General features: G+C 53.6%; 4 protein-coding genes across 4 annotated transcripts; 2 read left to right on the top strand and 2 right to left on the bottom strand.

Annotated features, from left to right (window-relative positions):
- Positions 1-57: 57 nt before the first annotated feature.
- GGS23DRAFT_600519 (uncharacterized protein) lies at positions 58-1,529 on the bottom strand (the record flags this gene model as incomplete). Its single annotated transcript, XM_051519088.1, has 3 exons — positions 58-524; positions 650-1,376; positions 1,449-1,529. 3 exons carry the CDS (start codon positions 1,527-1,529, stop codon positions 58-60), a joined length of 1,275 nt encoding a protein of 424 aa, XP_051368108.1.
- Positions 1,530-4,161: 2,632 nt separating this feature from the next.
- GGS23DRAFT_325954 (putative Sin3 binding protein-domain-containing protein) lies at positions 4,162-6,015 on the top strand. The gene is made up of 2 exons (XM_051512919.1): positions 4,162-4,435; positions 4,615-6,015. Exon 2 carries the CDS (start codon positions 4,643-4,645, stop codon positions 5,747-5,749), a length of 1,107 nt encoding a protein of 368 aa, XP_051368109.1. The 5' UTR covers positions 4,162-4,435; positions 4,615-4,642; the 3' UTR covers positions 5,750-6,015.
- Positions 6,016-12,772: 6,757 nt separating this feature from the next.
- On the top strand, positions 12,773-14,744 carry GGS23DRAFT_600521 (uncharacterized protein; the record flags this gene model as incomplete). The annotated part of the gene is made up of 4 exons (XM_051519089.1): positions 12,773-12,961; positions 13,051-13,254; positions 13,322-13,403; positions 13,474-14,744. 4 exons carry the CDS (start codon positions 12,773-12,775, stop codon positions 14,742-14,744), a joined length of 1,746 nt encoding a protein of 581 aa, XP_051368110.1.
- Positions 14,745-16,645: 1,901 nt separating this feature from the next.
- Positions 16,646-18,734, bottom strand: GGS23DRAFT_326136 (uncharacterized protein). Its single transcript, XM_051512920.1, has 2 exons — positions 18,682-18,734; positions 16,646-18,577 (listed from the first exon to the last, which is right to left on the bottom strand). The coding sequence occupies exon 2, from the start codon at positions 18,421-18,423 to the stop codon at positions 16,762-16,764; it is 1,662 nt and encodes a 553-aa protein (XP_051368111.1). The 5' UTR covers positions 18,424-18,577; positions 18,682-18,734; the 3' UTR covers positions 16,646-16,761.
- Between the last annotated feature and the right edge of the window lie 879 nt (positions 18,735-19,613).

Consider the following 19,613-nt stretch of genomic DNA (forward strand, 5'->3'; position numbering starts at 1 on the left):
GACAGCGAGCTGTCAGAAACAGTGAAGAATGCGACAAGAGATTGCGAAGTGGTAGCCTCAGAAGCCCCATCTCAGCAAGTACTTATCGAGGTTACTTCGTATTTCTTCTCTCATTCCGCCCAATATCTCCGGTGTCCTACCGGCCAGCCAGCGAGACATATAGAAGTAAGGCGGGGATACATCTTCGAGGAACCATTTCAGGCTGGCAAGCTCCCCACAGCCCGGAATATCGGCAGGCCTGAGTACCCCCGCACGATAGAACTCGTAGTCCGTCATGAGGGCGACCTCCCAATTTACTCTTCCCCGGCCGTGCATCTCCGTCCCAGTGTTGCCTTCGAAGCCCTCGAGCAGACACTTGCGGAGCCGGCCCTCGTCACCCTCCTCAAAAGGACCGGTCAGTAGAGCGCCGATTGTACGGAATGAGTAGAAATACTCTTCAGCCGGTGAGGCAATGTGACTGAAATCATAGTCGAGTAGTGCCGTAAGCTGGTTCGAGGGTGCATCATATAAAATGTTGAACAAGTCTGGCCCGAGTCAGCATCGAAGCGTGCGCGATATTCTACAGGGAGTGGTGGGTCGTAATGGCTAGCAGTCCTTCAAGGCGAATCCGAGGAACCGCGGCGCACAAGAATGAACAGAAACGGCTCACTGAAATCTCCGTGGATGAGGGTCCGGCATGAGAGGGAATTGGCCCTCACCAGCCCCATAATCCCGTCCGAGGCGAAGCGCTCCAGCCGGTCTCGCAGCCCGTCGGCGCGCCACCCTTGGAGAAGCGTGGAGGTGTCCGACTCGTCGAGCTGCCTGCGAAGCATCTGAGAGTACATTTCATCAAGGCAAGCGAAGGGTCCACCGCACGGGATCGTCGTAGGTCCGGTGATGATGTCTCCCGTCGTTGGGCTGAACCCAAGCCCGCCGTACCCCTGGACCGAGTCTGGGAGCGGGTAGCTCTGGATTCGTTTGTAGACCTGAGCAATCTGGCCGATGAGATCCTGCTGTTTCTCACGGTCAAGCTCGCCGAATGCCTTGTCAAGCTGCAGACCTCGCTTGTATTCCTGCACGAGCCATCCACGGCCTCCGGAGGAGGGGCTCCAGGCGTACACGAGGGGGACGAGACTCTGGTCGTACCCGGCCAGAGCTTGCCTCGCCAGGCTCATGGCGGCAACCTCATTCTGCACTCGGACCTCCTCATTAACCATGGCTTCGGGATTGGAAATCCGGACGACGACCTCCGTCACGTCTGCGGGTAGAGCAATCGTGCCCGGCGATCGGGTCGGCAGCGGTAGCAATTCCGACACGCTATCAATCCTCTCTGATGATAATTTGACATAGTAAACAAAGTTGTTGGAGTCTCGGCCAAGGCGGCTGATAGCGGTTGCCTATGAAGAGTAAGTCAGATGGACGCTGAACGATTTTAAGCAGGAAAAGTTGAGAAGCTGAAGTGTGCTCACCTTCCGTCGGAAATGTTCCTGAAGTAGATCCTGGATGAATGACCGTCTCTCCTCGCCCGCCTGATCAGTCATGCCGTTCATGGTCACGGTCATAGACACGTCGGGCCGCGCGACTCCCGAATGGCCGAATGTGAAGAATGCGCGCAGAAATTGGGGTGCATCACGGTAGTTGGGGTGTGTTGCCGAGGCGATTGTGGTTGATTGGCTTGTCTTATTCTATACGGAAGCCCATATCTACACGAGGGAAAACCCGATTTTGGGGGGGATTCCTAGATCCACGGCTCTCTGAGCTTCGGGAATCATGCGGTACCGGGATCTAGCCACTCTCGCTGTCTCGCGCATTCGGAGACGGGTTTGATGTGTGCGCAACGTCGACGATTAGCGACCGGGGAGGGATGAGCGAACGAATGCATTACCTACAAGGTAGGTGCATAGAGTCACTTGCATAGCCGACGGACAGGCGAGGTTGAGGATGTACAATCTTTCGCACGCGTCTCTCAATTCGATGGATGGGTGTGAGACCACCAACTCCCAACCCACCTACCTACCCGCCCGTAACGGTTTTACCGTTGTTGGACCACAGGGTGTGCCTCGAAAGAGTGTACCTACCGACCTACCGAGGGAAGATTTCTTGCCTGCATTTTCTGCCTGCTGTTGATGCGGATTCTGGTCTCGGACTGCGCTCCAAGGAGTTCCCTCCAGACACACCACACACACAGGCCCAATGGCCTCCTGCAGAGAGATAGTGCCGGTCCATCCCACGAAATGCAAGATAGCCGGGGTTAGGGAGGGGGGGTTAGATAGATAACTGTTCTGCTCTCGGCTTGAGGATGTTTTTCTTTCTTTTTGGGGGGATTTTGATTCGGCTGACCATCCCCCAAAGCAGATTGGCACCAACGCCCTATGAGCTTAGTGCACAGGATACCCCAGAGACCCGTCGGGTATGAAAGAGGTAGGAGGATGAGGGAGGGTGAAAAGGTCTAGATAATCCGCCTACATCTCGAATCGTACCTTACTGTATGAGCATATCACGCGTATTACCTGAGTGGTAAGCAGGTCGAGGACAAACACCGCACAGGTCCTCTCGGGTCTGGGTGAGGAATACCTTACCTCAGGTAGGGTAGGCCGTCTCTCCTACGTAGGTACCTAGTAGGTAAGCCAGCCGCCTCCGTCGGGAATGCGCCGAAGGCTCCACGACAACAAACATGCTAGGGACACGAGGATGAAGGGCAGTACAGACCAGCGAGGAGGCCGCATGCCTTCGCCTTTTAGGCAAATACTTCCTACTCCCTCCTCATCGTGGACGCAGCGTAGCAGCATGAAGCCCAGAGGCAGACACGGCATATATGCACATACGGCACAGAGCAGCACGAGTTGTCAAGAGTTGACAGGCTGAGGAGTTGGATTAGCTCATATCTGTCGTGACCCAGTATCTTCAAGGCTCGTTCATCCCGATGGCTGGCTGAGCCGGGTATCCCTCTCACAGATAAGACTACTTGTGTGCGTAGGCCAGGACTCGCCACGGGGTACGACGTTAACCACACTATCAAGTAGTACCATATGAATTGCTAAGAACATATTTAACGTAGGACATGCATGTATGCGATACCTTGTAACCGGTCTACCTCATAGAGTAGAAGATGTAGGTATGTCGACAGGTTTTCGAAAGGAGGCCAGAAGATGTAGGTACATGTAGTGAGAGGGCAGGTAGATGGGTCATTTAGTTGATGCGAGTTTAGGTAGTTATCAATGCTGAGTTTCAGGCATCTGATAGGTATAGGTACACTATCAGCTGCGGCCCCCCGACTCTACATACCTCCTACCTAGGTACCAGGTACTAACTTATATGCCAGTACGGATATGTAGGTAGATACCTAGGTACCTACCTACCTACCTACCTACCTACCTAGGTAGGTACTACTATCTACAGGCAGATAGAGGTAGTAATGCTCACCAACAGACAGAGGGTGCGATGGCGGACCCCAAGTTCGTTCCTACTGCCCGTCTAACAACCTGGCTAAAGTAGGTAACATTGACATAAGGCTTGACCCCGAGTGCCTGTAGGTACCTACACGCGTGAGCATTTAACAGAGTCACCCAAGCGTACTTAGCTGGAGCGTGCACAAGGTATTGGCCGATAATCTCGCTTGGCTTCCATTTCAGCCGTCTCCTTCTTTCCTTCTTATTTCTCATTCCGGTTTTATGTTGCGCCTTACTATGAGATATATGCTGAGTAGTATTCATTTTATTAGGCGCACCACCCTGAATGAGCTAAGACCACGTTGTGGCTGTTGCTAACTAGGGCTCTCTCTCTCTCTCTCTCTCTCTCATGATCAGCTGGTGACTACCTAATACTTATCAGCTGGCCGCATGGTATAGCGCCATGGGCATCGCCCTCTCCCCTGCCGACCTTATTCAGACAGAGATCAATACCAAGTAGGTTAGGCAGATAAGGTGCTTGTGTAGTCCACCCCCCCTACTTATGTAGCTCACCCCTTGCTCTTTAACCACACCCCCCCCTTGTTGATTCCTCCTTCACGGCCCGTACACCTAGGTACATACCTACCTAAGTACTTTGAGTAAGTACTTCCTACCTCCTAGTTCAGATGCGGCCAGTGGAGGCCTCTGATTGGTCTCTTCTAGTTTGAATCTCTTTCTACTTTCAGTATATACTAGAGTACTTTGATTACATACGGTACATTTGCTATTAGAAGGTCATCGCTCGTCACTCGTCGTCGCCGGCTTTCCCTTGTTGATCTCTTTCCTCCGTCTCATAACATCAACAACGCCGAATCCAACATCGCCAGGTTCCTTTTTTGTACTCACAGAGTCACCCTTTGTCGCAGTCAAGAGAATCGCGTCAGCACTGCCATTTACGCCTTGCCCTAACTTCGTTTTTGTTTTCGCCTTTTCCCGTCGAGAACAAGACTGGTTTGATCAATCTGTCGCTATTTGCACAGCAATTCTCCCTACTTCGGACTGTCTTTGTAAGTGACTCACCCATGGCCCCGGACACGCACATACTAGCAGGCATCACACATCCTCATTCCGACTTTTTTCTCCCTCCTCGTCCCCTTCAATAGTCGGTCAGGTCCCGTCACATCACACCGCTTTTTTTTTCCGCCAACAGATAAATGTCTAACCTTCTATCGCTTGACCTCCGTAGGCACATTTCGAAGTCAGCTGCATCAAAAATGGCAACCATGGCATCGGCATCTGCTGCTCGCGATATCCTCAAGACCTCCTCTCTCAGCCGCGACAACTTAACTGCTGTAGCGGCCGCTCGGAGCGTCCCTGCGACAACACGAACCCATTCCCTCCCGACTCCCCCCAACTCCATATCCCCTACGCTACCGCCTCACGGCCTCAAGGCCCAACTGCAGAAGGCCAGGCTCGACGCCATCGACTCGGACCTGGACCTCCACGAAGGCGTCGCGCCCGACCGTCTAGGCTCGCCGTCCTTCGAGTCTACCGGCGCCATCACTCCGGCGCTCCTAGCCAAGTTTCACCTGCCAGAGATCTTGCTAAACCACGGGCCGTTAGCTATTCGCCACATCATGGGCTACCTAACCACCTCGGTCCCCGGCTTTGCCGGAATCCCCCCACCGAAGGCACGAAGGCTAGTCGTGGCAGCGTTGGAAGGACGTGGACAGGGACACGGTGTCGAGGGCGGTGGAGTTCATGGTGACGTGGAATTTCAGAAGGTCGGATGGGGTCGCTGGGACGCCAAGCGACGCGGTCAACCCACTCGAGGCGCCACGTCTCGAAAACTCGCGCGCGAAGGTGATTCCGACCTGGCTCCGACCAGCATACCGATCTCAAAAGGCGCAGGGCGGAACGCCGACCGATCCCGGCTCAACGCGCGCTCTACTAGTAACGGGAACTCGGCTACCTTCTCGCACGACGACCGGGACATTAGCATGATGGAGAATGAGGCGGATAAGATGTCTCTCGACTCCCTCGACGGGCCCGCCTCCGCCTCCTGTTCGGAGGCGCCAGACGACGAAGATATGATTATGAATGACGACCCCGAAGATGCCACCGACGACGAAGACTGGGCGGCCGTCGGAGCCGCTGCACTACGGGCAGCGTCGTACTCTAGTCCAACCGAGGCCCGCCAAAGTACGAACTACCTCTCCTCTCGTGTATATAACTCCTGTGGCATCCGGTCCTTCTCGGCAACCTCCGGGATGCTTCGGGAACCACGCCTTGACAACATCGACCTGGCCGCACTTGCCGCTTCATCAGATGCCCAAGAGCGTGAGGCTATCCAGGCGCTTTTACAACTCGGTTCTGTATAATAAATTTAGCATATGGCGGCGTTTTTTTTTTCTCGGCACATCCCGACTCCGGGCGATTTGATATTGGTCGGCCTGGCCGGGCTGGTTATTGTGTCAATTCTCTGGTCAACAAGGCGTTCATCTTGATCACCGCTATCATAAATCGTCATCATCCGGCATAACCCGGCATCGTTTATTCTCGACACCTGGCGTCCCTGGTTGCTTTTCTGGGGAGTATTATTTTTTGGACGACTTTTATCCTTTCCCACCTGGAGATTTCGGCGGTTTCGGAACAACGCCCTCCCAAAGGATGATCTACAATCTGCATTGGCATTTCCCTCAATCCTGGATGTGGGAAGAGATAGGGGAGGCGCATCTCCCGCGGTTGACGAGCGGTTCGGAGTTTTGCCCTGCGTCTTTTTTTATTCCCTCCCCAGCCGCCTACTCATCGCTACACGAATTACGAGTCTTACGGCAAAGTTGACTGGCGGGATACCCGATTAGAAAGTCATGGGTAACTACCGAACCAGCAAGGAGGGGGAGGGGGATTTGGATGACCTTGAGCCTGTGGATATTCCTCGTGCGCTCGGTCCCAGCCGCCTCCGACCACATCTTTTATCGTCTTCACTTGACGTTATCCCCCCTCATTGCGAACGTACTTATTTCGCGGAATTTTAATCTCTTTGCCCCTCCCCCTTTCTCTTTTTGGGGGTTAGTTCTAGGCTGTTTTCCAACGGCTGAAAATATACAGTTTCCCCTGCTTCAACAACATCGCGGGGAGGTGTCGGAAAGGAAAGACACCCGTTCGAGCACCTACACCAGAAATCATACACGTATGCAGACGCGACTCGTTCGGTAATTTGGCCGACATCGAAAGACGGACGCTCTGGCATTGTTTTCCCCCTTGTTATTTTGATAGAGGTGCACACGCGCCACATTCGATCACGTTTAATCGGCGAGCGAGCCTTTTTTCTTCTTCTTGCGAAACTGCGGTGATGAGGGAGGTGAAACAGACAAGATGAGAGAGGAGAGAGGACGTGGCATGATGTGTTGGCATAGAGTTAGCCGGGTTTTGAGTGGTCAAATTGGATGGTAAATGGGAATAGTGGTCAGCGAGGGAAAGGAGAGGAGGAGTGATCCAAGTAGTTTTGTTAACCTGGAGTCTAACCAGGGTGTCTTTTGTAAGGGCCGATGTTGTCGTTTGTTATTACTATCTCTCGTGTAAAGCTAGCTTAGCCAGCTAGTAAGGGTTACCCGAGAGAATCTGGCACGCTCTTCGGCGAGAGAGCAAAGCTAACGATGTGGAGTATCATCACCCCGTCATTCAAGGGAGGGAGGGGACACAAGATGGGAAGAAAGGAAGGAAGCAAGCAGGCCAACGAGAAGCGGACCAAGACGGGACTTTAGACTCCTGTGTGTCGGGCTAGCTCTCTTATAGCTGCCTAGACAGACGATACCTGGTAGTTCTAGTTATCTCCTCTCCCTCACCATCCTTGCCGCAGTCGCGTTCGGAGGAGGACGAATATATCGGGCAACGAAGGAGGGAAGCGTGAAGGTGAAGTGAAGGAGGAAAATCCCGAACGCGCGGGTCGTAGAAAGGCGGGGATGCGCGGATGCCGAGACGCAGGTACGAGAGCTAACTCCCTGCTGTGAGAGCTAAGCTGTGTTATCTACGTACCTACCTACTTAATCCTCTCTTCACTATAATATCATGAGCATCGATGTCTGGATCTCTGGATCTGCCTACCTGCCCTCCATCGTGCCTTGGCCTACTCTCCAGCGTCGTCTAGGAACCGACGAACGTGGAGAAAAGAACAGAACAGAACAGAACCGGGAGGAAAGAAAGAGAGGCCGGAGATGGGGACGAGGAGTCGGTACGTAGTCTCTCGTGGCCCGGGGAGCGAAAATTGAAAAGGAACGTCCACGAGAATAGGAAAGGCAAAAGGGAGAGGCTCGCAACTTTTCTCAGCCCTCTCGGCGTTCTAGGTTGCTTTTTTTTTTTTTTCCCCTCTCACCAGCTTCGAGGTGGCGGCGGCGACAGCGACGTCGTCGACGATTAGGATGGAAGAAGGGTGGGAAGGGAAGGGGGGGGCAGGCACGTGGCGAGTTAGTCAATGTTAGTATTGGGTTCCTCCTAGCTGCCTCTTCCTTGGCTTGCCCTGCCTTAGTATACCTTAGGCGCCTACCGACCTGCCAATGTAAAGAGAGGAGGAGGGATAAGGGGCGAGGGGGGGTGAGGACAGGGAATGGAAGAAAGGGAGGGGAGGAGATGGGGGAGATACCCCAGTGGCTATTTGCGCCTCGTAGGTTGCTGCCGCCATTGGGTACCGGACCTCGTCGCGTGACGGCGCGCGGGCTGGTAGGTCACCTGGTTAGCTGACCGGTTGGTCGGTCGAGAAGGGGTGTGTGCGGGCGGACCGGCAGGCAAGTAGAGGGGTAGATTCATCCTTGTCGGGTTGGGTTAGGGTAGGGTAGGCTCGGGTTGGTTGATTCGTGTTGGATTATTGGTTGTTTTCAATCAGGGGGGGGGGGGGGGGGTGAGGATTTACGTATGGAGGTTTGGGTTATGGTTGTTGGCGAGCAGGTTGCGAGGTAGGTGGCGATTCGCCGTAGGGGGTAAGGAGACCGAGTGGGAGCTAAGGAGGTAGACCTAGCAGGTTAGTGTGGAGGGGTAGAGGCGAAAGGGGGGAGGGGGGAGGGGGCGCAGAAGAGAAGATAGACAGAGAGAGAGAGACGAGGAGGAGGAAGACGGACGAGCCAAGCATAACTATATTTTATATCGTCGTTGTCTTGTATGGATTTCTAACTACGCCATACCACTAGGTATATGCGTCGTGGCGAACGTGTAGTTCCCGAAAGAGAGGGGGGCCTAGGGGCAGGTGGTCACGAGATAGGAATTCTCGCCTCCGGACTGCCAATGCGTTCGGGAGCTGAGATGCGCCAACGGGCTGGTGCTTTTGGTTCATGCGGGAAATTGTTTAATCTCATCTCGTGTGCTATGAAGTAACAAGGGCGAAAGTAGGTTGATGATGGGCGTACAGAAAACAGGAAAAGTATTATATGGGAAAAGACAGAATAGGCGGTGGTAAAAAGGATCCAGCGGCACATGTTCGTGGTATAAACGAATCTCTAAGCGGCTTAAATATATCCTCGGTGAGTTATTTAGGCGTAGGTGTAACATGTTGGAGTCTATGTATATTGAATCTAGCGACAATCACCTGCTGTCTAAGACACTCATCTCTATGCAATGCGATAATGTGTGGTGGTATATGCGTGCCTAGCTCTAAGACGTGGGGTGAGGAGTCCTAAGGGTGGTTTCTATTAAACCCCTGCTTGGGTTTAGGGTATAAACATCCCGGTGGATGGATCAATCTCAGTATGGCTCTACTTAGAAAGAGAGGAGATTTCATTATACACGTGGGCATGCTTGGCTAGACTTGGAAACTCGAAACGCCTATTCGTTCCAGAGGAGTCGTTCTACCGTAACAGAGATTAGTTACATGGTAGGGAGCACGTTGCTAATTAGTCCATCACGTTGATGTAACGTGGACATCTAACCCTCCGCGCTGTCGTGCTCGTTACTAAGACTCATGTGCGTGTTTGATTTGCCTGGCTTTGGGCACTTAGCAAACTCGACGTACATGAACCGTGCGTACTCCCGAGGTAGGAAGAAGTAGGCAAGTAAATTCGTCGTAGGACTCCGTGTCCGTAATTTAGAAGTGTCATGTTAGACGAGCCGAGCTTAAACGGCGGCTAATCGGCGCCATCAACGTAACTTGATAGGTATAAAATCCATCGGCATGCCCCCCTAGCCTGTTCGCTGCGCTGGTTGTCGGTTATAATGTGGTGTGATAACGGTAGGTCGAACGCCTCAGATACTTGGGGCAAGCTTTATGGAGGCTCGGCCGTCTTTACTTATTTAGATAACCTGATTCTCTTTAACAATGGGTGAAGATAAACTTTAAGCTCTCTTCTCAAGACGACAAGTAGCTAGATTACCGGTTTGGACATGAGGATTTGTTGCTTTAAGATAAATACAGGCCGTCACTTATGCAAGTGACGAGGTCTTGTGTGAGCCTCCCCATGTGTCTCTAAAGAATTCAAATGTGTTCCAAGGAGGTGGGAATATAATGACGTAATTTGCGCAGCGTAAGTTGATTTAGTATTAAAAAAGTTGTGGGAATAGTAGCTTTGTTATGATTTCTCTCATTACGTGGAAAGCATCCGACGTATTACACACCGGGACTTGTGTGGATAGATGATACTAATCGGGATTATTATCAGCTTTATCGACCTGACCGAATGATGACGATAAAAGGCAAGGTTGGGTCTAATATAGAACTTATAATGCTGGTCTGGCGAGAACTCGGTACTATGCAGAATGTTGCTGACACAAGGCTGTCTGTTCGTGAGCGGGGAATTCATTGGCGGCTGTTTGGTGACGTTGAGAAGTTTAGTAGGTAGGGGTGCGTGCTGTATGCAGGCGATCACGGCGCAGATAACGGCTGAGTACGGCTGAGTCAGATCAGGACCGGGTCCGGCGGCTCTGCTAAGACGCTGGTAGCATTACTCGACTGCGGTGAATGAAAAGAATACGGGAGGCGTTATACGGGTAGCTTTCACTGCTCACTCTTCCGGCCTAGGCTTAGCGAGTGTGTGTGTGTGGATGGAAGTCCCACTAAACGAAGGATAGACATGCTTGTGCCTAAGTATAATGTAAGCAGTGTATGTTGTCTTGGGAGCATTGGGTGGTTTATAGTCCAAATGTCTGTTATGAGGGGAGATGAAGCCAATCTCCGCGTTCGTCGCCCTTTGTTTCCGTCAACCCCTATTTTCGAGGATAAGATAGACGATGCAAACTAGACACCAGGACCATGTGCATATATCTTCAGGATCCTGTTCCAAGAAACCGGGTGGCGCGACCGCCTACAAATAAATAGCTGGAGGGCCTAGACCGTAGGCGGCAATCTCAACCGCAAGCCAAGGTAGGAAGTTGACAGGTCGTTTTCCCTCCCTCGTCCTCCGTGGGTCTTGGGTTCGACTCGCTGCCGACGAGAGGAGCGTGCTGGGCAGTTGCAGGGCCAAGTACTTGGCGGGCGGAGAGGAAGACCAAGGCTTGGCCGGCGGAACGTTGATTACTCCTGAAAGAACAAGCTGGCTGGGCTGAACTTGTCCCTGTACCAAGAGATACCAAGACCCAAGACCTCCTCCTTCCGCTCGCGCAATATCCAAGGCCGGTGGGACATATGTAACGACGGAGGAGCAGAGATATATTATCACTCTAAGCGACGGCTTAAGGGAGCGGACGGCTAGCGCGAATGCGCCGCGGTGATGGCGGTATAGGTAGGTGTAGGTGGCATATTCTTTTATACCCCCTTCACATTCGGGTAAGTCGGCTCGAAGTGATTATGATAGTTATTAGCATCGCATAGCGTGCCGGAGGATTCCAACTTAGCGAGAGATACGGGAAGGCAATACACAACACGCGTATCACCAATAGAGGGGAGAGGGGTGGCGGGCGTTACAGATCAATACTGCGCCTTGACGATCAACTTAGCATATTGCAGCAAACCGGATATCAAGGCACGGATGGTGTGCTGCTCCTTGGCGAGGGGGTTAAAATTACCAGGCATGAGTTGGATTGTTTTTGTTAAAAAGCATTATATGAGGAGACGGGGAGACAGCGAAGAGGAGGGTAAAGGGGAGACAATGAAGAAACGAAGAGAGGAGAGAGAGAGAGATATCGAGCATTCCCCTATTGAGTCCAATACCTACGGTTATCACGTAGGGGTCCGAATGATTATTCAATCTGTACGTGTATGGCTGGCAACAGCTTCCTCTGTTTCTACGACCACTTACGCGAAGTTACGGTACATGCTACCTTAGGTAGGTAGGTACCTAACGTAGTAAGTGTAGGTACCTACAAGAAGTACCTAAGTACCTACAACAGCAGGTACAAACGAATGCGTGCGCGCGCGTGGGTTCAGGAGGTACTGCGGTACTCTAGTACGTAATAGTGTGTGTACTCGTAGAGGCGATTGGAAGTTGGCCACTGGCTGATCAGCGGGCAGCTGCGTTGCTCGTGCCGATGTGAACGGGCGATGAGGTGAGGAATGAGGAAGGAGGACGAGGAGGGAGAGAGAGCAGGAGGGGGAGAGAGCAGGAGCGAGAAACCTGTAGGCAGGGTGCTGATGAGAAAAAAGTGGGCGCAGTCGAGTCTCGGCACAGGAGGAACCGGCGGCCAAGAAAGTGCCAAGGCCCTGCCAAGACCGGCCAAGGTTTTTTCAAGCAACCGTTTAAGCATTTCTGGGCAGACTCCTCGAGACAATCATCTAATGCCAAGCCGCGCCAAGGCCTTGGCATTGACTTGGGGCGCATGTTGCGATCGAGGAGGGGTGACCTGGATTTGGCAGCAGCCGTGCGCTGTTCTACAAGTCACTCCTCGCCGTGAGGTACCTGACTCGCTCGCCCCCTGCGCGCTGGGCCAATCACCCGACGTCGACCGGGCCTATCGCCAAGACTTTCCGCCTGGATATCGCCAAGGTCCAAAGCCCACAATAAGGAGCAGCTGTGGTGCCCGATTTACATAAACTGCCCTTTCCTCTCTCTCAGACGACTATTGACTTTTCTCGTCTTTGGCTTTTTCGAAGTCTTAGCATTTCTTAGTATTTCTTATCCTTTTCTTGTTATACAACAGCCTTCTCGTTGTCAGCCCCCCTCCCGATATCGTCGCAGTACGCGCGCAGCACCGAGCGCAAGCACAGCTCCGAGGTCCTGCCGGCTTACAACGTTGTATGCAACCCAACGACTGTATACGGCTCGTGCTGGTTGCGAATACTTAGTTGCTGCCACACGTCCTTTTGGGATTATCCTGTATCCGCTGCCGGTCACGTGTCACCCAAGCTAGCTTGTGAAGCGTTGTGTGGGAAGGAGGTTTTCCGAAGAAATCCCGTCTGCTCTCCCCTTCCGATTGCGGTTTTTTCCGACCCTGGAATCTCTCTCTGCGTCACGTGTCCAGAGTTTACAACCTCGGAATCCGGAATCATGTCGGCCGCTCCCGAAGGCAACCCCGTCACCTCTGGCGGCGAGAGTTCCGCTTCTAACGGCACCACCCCAGCGCCCTCGACTGCGACCACCGCGACGTCGCAATCAAGTGCCCCAGCCCAAGATGATGCCCTCATCTGCCGCTGGTCTAACTGTACCGAGAAGTTCAACTCTGCCGAGGCACTCTATGTAAGTTCTCTCTTCCCGCCTCGTGTTCACTCTGGGATCCCCTTTTCCTCTGCTCGTTCGATAGTGCGAGTACTGACGCGTATTTTCAGGAACACATCTGCGAAAAGCATGTTGGTCGCAAGAGTACGAATAACTTGAATCTTACCTGCCAGTGGAACCAGTGCCGAACCACGACTGTCAAGCGTGACCATATCACCTCGCACATTCGCGTCCACGTCCCTCTGAAACCGCACAAGTGCGACTTTTGCGGCAAGTCTTTTAAGCGTCCACAGGACTTGAAGAAGCACGTCAAGGTAGTTCCCCCCCCCCCTCCGGACCAGCCTCCAGGATCCTGGACAAGCTGCTAACTCGCTCTTTCAGACTCATGCCGACGACTCTGTCCTGGTCCGGTCGCCGGATCAGCATGGCGGCATGAACGGCGCGTACCGAGCACAGGGAAAAGGTATGTATCTTTGCGCTCCGTTCTAACCCCCTCCTATTCCCTCATTATTGGAGGCTAATGTGCCTCATAGCTCCGTCAAGCTATTATGATCATAATGGTCAGATCCGTACTAATTCGGCTGCCTTTGGTCAGCCGCCGCACCCCGCTGGTCACCCAAGTAGCTACTATCAGCACCATCCCCAACCTTCGTTTGGCGGTCCGATGTACTACCAGCCTATGGGTGGCCGTGGTGACCATATGGGCTACCAGGCTTCTGCTGCTGACTATGACCACCGTAAGCGCACCTACGATGTGCTCAACGAATTCTTCGGCGACGCTAAGCGCCGCCAGCTTGACCCGGCCTCCTATGCCCAAGTTGGCCAGAGGCTTCTTCCTCTCCACGGCGTCCTTCCTATCCACTCCGGTTCCCTCGCCACCGAGTACCTACCAAGTCCTGCCGTAATGACCGTTGACGGCCCCGCCGGCCACGGGCCCTACCAACAACACTACTCCCTGCCACCGATGCCGAATATCCGCACAAAGAGCGACCTGATTCAAATCGACCAGATTCTCGAGCAGATGCAGAGTACCGTTTACGAGAATTCCAACACTGCAGCTGCTGCCGGGGTCCACCAACCTGGATCGCATTATCTTCCTCTCAACTTCCGCCACAGCCAGTCTCCACCGCACTCCGCTGCCCCCGCACAACCCGCATCAATGGCGGCGGCCCCCGGCGCGTACTCAGCCGCACATGTCGCATCGCCCCTAACTGCTGTCTCTTCGACTCACTCGAACGGAACCCCGGCTGTGACCCCCCCTTCTAGCTCGATGTCCTACACATCCGGCCACTCACCAACGGCCTCGTCTTCTGGTCTGTCCCCATCGACACGACACAGCTCGACGACCTCAGCCCTGTACCCAACCCTACCGGCCGTCACGTCGGGCTATCCTGGACAGTCGGCTACGTCGACACTCGGGCCAACGTTTGACAGCGATCCGCGCCGGCGGTACTCAGGCGGGATGCTTCAGCGTGCAAGCGCCGGCCCGCGACCGGACCCGCCGACGAGCGCGCCGCGGGCGCCGGTTGAGCCCGCAATCTCGGCGGTCAGCTCGCCGTCAGCTGAGTCGGAGACGAGCGCGGAAAACCGCGAGGATCAGGCGTACGAGGCCTGGCTCGAACACGTGCGCGTCATTGAGTACCTGCGTGAGTATGTCATTGATCGCATCAAGCGCAAGGACTACGATTCTGAGAGCCCCGTCTCGTCGGCCCCAAGTTCAGCTCGCGCTGCAAGCGACATGGACGTCGACTCCCCAACGCGGCCGCCATCGCAGCCAGCGTACCCAGCGTTGCCCCTAGTGTAGGCGGTGGGTGAATTGAGAGTTGGTGTGTATGGGGAAAGACCAGCAAGGAATAAACAAGCCAAAAAAGGGCAGATAGAAAAGAACGACGTTCCCCCAAAACAAGGAGGGTAGAGATGAAAGAGAAGGAAGGAAGGAAGCAACATGAGAGGAAAGAAGTCGAGGCCGACGTGTATATAGGTTCATGGCAACGGCTGGCGTTGTGGGATTGGACCATGTGGAGGATGGATTGTTAGGATAGGATTTGGACGGAATGGATGGATGCGATCACGTCTTTTTATTTTCTCATTCCCCTTCACTCTTCTCTCCATCACTCTTCAAAAGTAGTGGGGTCGCACGACCCCCTCCTTCTCTCTCTCTCTCTCTCTCTCGTCACCGTCTTTAGTATTTCTAGTTACCTTGTTGTCGTCTTATATATATCTATTCTGGCCTATTTATCCTCCAGGGTCTCTCGTACTGGCTTTATCAAAGTTATGTCGGCCTCAGGGGAAGGAACGCTGTGTCGACCACCTCTCAGGCAGGAGGGCACAGCTGACGTTGTCTGCTCAGGTGTATGAATGCAAGGTGAAAAGTGCGAGATAAGAGTCTTCGGCCGACGATGGGCTTGCCTGCTCTTGCGATGTGATACTGCGGCTGCTGCTGTAACAAGAAGGGATGTGTGATGAATGATCGATCGGTCGATCCCGTGATGGCGATAGGGTCGAGGTTGAATCACACGAGTGTGAGCGTATATGTTTGTGTATATTGTACAAGTGCATTGAGGAGACAGTGTGCGGTGGGCTCAGATGCATAGAAACATGTTAATCTATCGAGACCCGCGACCTGAGTCCAGCCCGGGGGGGTCTATAGGCGAAAGCCGGAGCGAGGAGCCCTGGTGACCAGTATTTCCTCCCCTCTCTTTTCGTCTTTGCGCACTCTGTTGATAAAACGTGCCTCTTCTACTTCGGAATAGCACCACCGGTTCCCTGGACCAGTATTTAGTAGTTGGGCAGCCGGTTTCCAAGACATCAGTGTCTCTACCTACATCCTCACGCGAGCCAGAATAAAATATCCGGACAGGTAGCGTGAATGATATATATACTAACCCCCCGGCGAGGGGATCCCTTACACTCGTGATATCCCCTCGCACCCCACGTAACTGATAGATCGATCGATCGATCACTGTAGATAAGACGGCTGCCCAACCACCTGTCCTTAAACAGAATCACTACACACCGACCTTTTTTCTTCCTCTAGTTTCCTTTTCTTTGCTCCAATTTGTTTTAACGTTAAAATTCTTCTCCTTACTACCTCCTCGTTTACTGGTTGGCTTCGGGTTATAGCTGTTCGCTTTTGTGAGATAACCGTATATAGCTTGCTGCATATATCAACACTTAGTCTCCCGTCAAGAAACCCAAAGATCGAGGGAGTACAACGGACATAACAAGACTAAAAAAAGAGGAAACAATGTAAGATCCGCGCCTCCTTCGTTTTCATTTACTACCTTATGTTCAATGCCTTTCTATGACATGATATGCGGTATGTATGGCTATTCGTGAGATTACTGAGAGATGAGTCACGCGTGTGCGAAAGGAAATAGGATAGAGAGGGGTACAATTCAAAAGAGCAACGATTCGGAAGGAGACAGCGTGGGTGTAATCCTCGCATCATGTTCACGTCGAATGCGGTACTCCGACTTGGGTCGACGGCAGACGCGGGATTCGTACTCAACATGCAATATCCGATATTGCAACAAGCCCGAGTCTTATCGCCAGTTAGACATATTAGCCCGGAACGCCTTATCGCCGAAGTCTCCCTACACATAGGATACTGCACCTACTTTGGAGGATGAGAGAAAGGGGTGGGGTTGGTGAGGGGGCCTATTCTGCGAAGCAGGTCGCCTAGAAGCGGAGCGGCAAGGGCGGTTGAGTCGGCAGTCATGACACGTGTATACTCATGAGAGAACCAAACTCATCGCCGCAGGATACGTGTTGGTTTGACCTCAGCCGAGGAGAAAAACCGGCAGGTTATCCGTCAAATGTCACTCCGGAGATTTATTCTCGGGGGACTCCTCGCGACATCTGCGACACATGCACCAGCCGCCGAGGCTACCACGAGCCCACTCTCTGCGCTGCTGGACGGGCAAGTTCACGTCACAGTAATGGCTGAGGATCTCCTCTCCAGCCCTGATGCCACCTGGTGTATTGCCGACGACCCTCGTTTCGCGCGCCTTTAACGTCATTCGACCGCCCCATTCCCAGGTGACATTCGGGTTGCAGTCATGGTTGGCAAGACACCAGAAGGGATGGACGGCAGCGACGTCAGGCCGTCCATCTCTTATGTTCTTGCGAGCCGACGCCGTGCCGCGGAACTTGCTATAGAGGGTGTTGAATACCCAAACGTCGTAGCGAGCGAGCGAGGCATAGATGTCGATGTCCATTTTCTCGAGGATGTGAAGAGGCGTCTCGATGTTATATTTAAAAGAGAAAGGAAGAGTCCAGTCTGGGGGTGGCCCGGCCTTAGGTGACAGATCGATCTCGTTCGTTTGCGAAGACACGAAATCGCCCCAGATATACTTGACTTGGCTGACGTCGAGCGGGTGTACATCCTGATGCTCCGCCATTGCCAAAACACGCGCTAGGAGCAAGAGATGAAGCGTTGCGTCGGCATCGTCGGCACTGGGGTCCTTGGCGATCGAATCGACATCCTTATCGCAGACGGCTGGGTGGTAAAGCCCCTGAGCTTGCTCGAAGCAGAATTGGTCGCAAAAAACAGTGTCGTAGCATTCCGGGCAGCTAACAGCGGTCGATTCACTCCCCAGAGACGGGAGCTCGCTACCGCAGGCATCACAAACTGCGTCCTTGAGACGATTGTTGGCTGTTACCAGCGAATATTCCACAAGGACATCTTCTCCCGGCGCGATATCTTCCTTGGCAAAAACGCCGAGCTGATAACATGTCGGAATTATGTCGTACCCATCTGTACGGCTAGGGCAACCAAGCAATACCGGTAGCTCGGCAACCTCAACAATACACTTGGGTGCCATCCTGGCCAATTCGGTGTTTAGCAAGGTCAGGGATTCATCCGAAAACCGATCCGGCTCGTAGGCATTCCAAGGATAGACTTCCCTACGTACCGTACCCCAATCTGGGAGGTCGTTCGTGTTGGAGATTCGCCTACGCGTTCTGCGCTCGGCGACGGTCTGGATGTGCTCCCGGGTATTGACGAGGTCTGCGTTGCCCGGAGCCAAAGCGAGCCCTCGCTCGCAAAATGTCGAGGCGCTCTTCAGAGAGCCGCATAGGAGGAGGCTCAGGGATAGGACCTGGTAGCAGCGGATAGATGCAAGCGAAGCAAAGGCGAGGATATCAATCGCCCCACCCAACTCGGGTAGGCGAGACTGACTTCCGGATAGCGAACCGAAGTCGAGGATATCTAACATAGGGCCATTAGCGTACACCAACAAGGCCGCGACGGCTTGGTCATGGTACTCGAAGTTCTCATCGCGGACTTCGTCGGTCAACAACAGTGCTCGATAGGCATCGCCGGCGGCTAGATCGGGGTAGGCTAGATCGGAGTACACCAAAGCACGCTTTATGTAGAGGACGAGGTCGTAGGGGCTGGACAGCAGCTCTTCCGTCAGGGACTGGCGCTGGTCTAGGAGCGACTCGATACGAGTGTCGACCTCCTCCTCGGAATCGTCCATCTTATGGCGCGCCGTCCGGGCTTCTGGAGGGTCGAGGTAGGGTTGCTACAGAATGGGCACGGCCGGGGCGACGGGGTAGGGTGCGAGTCGGCACTTTGATCAAGAGAACATGACGACGCCTAGTCATCGGCGAGCTGCTCGAGCAGCGGGTGAGCTGGGAGCGGTTATGTGATAGATCAGCGTAGCGAGCACAAGGTGCAACGCTCCCTCAGATCGAGATCCTCTAGGGGTTCGGCAGCGTAGGTCGAGTATACCTACCAGGGAGTGGGCAGCGTGCAAGGAACCACGGCTCACTGTTGGGGAGAGGGGGGGGGGGGGGAAGGGATGTGCGGTGCCTCTAACCCCCTTATGGTTCTCTTTTCTAGTTCCCGTTCCCGCTCCCGCTACCGTTGCCGTGGGCGAGTTCTGGGACTGGGCCGGCTGACGGCCACTATGCAGTGCAGATGCTAGACGGGCGTGTGTGGGAGGGTAGGAGAAGGGCGTGAATAGGTGGCGAGATTATTCTGCTGCCAGGCGGGTCTAGAAGAGATGATTTGAAGGGGTGGAAAGCTCTAGGCTCTGGGGATCATCACTGCAACCATATAAAAGGGATGCTGTACAGGACCGATCAACCCCTCCAAGCGTGCCCAAGCCATGTATGGAAGATGTGACAACTCTGGGGGGGAGCAGATGCGGAGCAGATGGGAAAATGTGTATGGACCGATCACCGAAGGACCCTTGGTGCTTCTTTCTGCCTCCCACGAAAAAAAAAATATTAATTTCAGGGTCCTTGCTGTTCGGAACTCAAGTACTATCTACGTATAGTGATGGTATTGTACGCGCTGTTTGCACGTTAGGGGATACCTAACAGTTACGACATCTGCGCAGGCGAGTTACCGATTTGCGCCTCACTAGGGTTCACTCGGTGCTATGCACAACCTGTAGGTACCTATCGTCTAGGTACCTAGGTATACACAGCACCTGTGGGCAGGCGCAGTTAGGCCTAGGCCATCTCTAGGAGGTACCCGGGATGTAATGCTGACCCCCCCCCAGACAGGTCCCTAGACAGGCGCCTACGATCAGATAGGTCTAGGTCCCATAGGCAGGCAGTCTCGTGGCGGGACGGCCTGACGGGATCTGCCGGGATATTCACGCAGTAAGAGGGCAGTGCTCACCTCTCTCCAAGCTACCTACCTAGGTACTACCTGTAC

Source organism: Durotheca rogersii, assembly GCF_024521655.1.
Source record: "Durotheca rogersii strain YMJ 92031201 chromosome Unknown GGS23scaffold_33, whole genome shotgun sequence".
In the NCBI taxonomy this organism is placed as follows: domain Eukaryota; kingdom Fungi; phylum Ascomycota; class Sordariomycetes; order Xylariales; family Xylariaceae; genus Durotheca; species Durotheca rogersii.

What these genes read in the sequence shown, in the direction of transcription:
- GGS23DRAFT_326136 (XM_051512920.1), bottom strand. Translation starts at nt 18,423, where the DNA reads ATGGACGATTCCGAGGAGGAGGTCGACACTCGTATCGAGTCGCTCCTA.
- GGS23DRAFT_325954 (XM_051512919.1), top strand. Translation starts at nt 4,643, where the DNA reads ATGGCAACCATGGCATCGGCATCTGCTGCTCGCGATATCCTCAAGACC.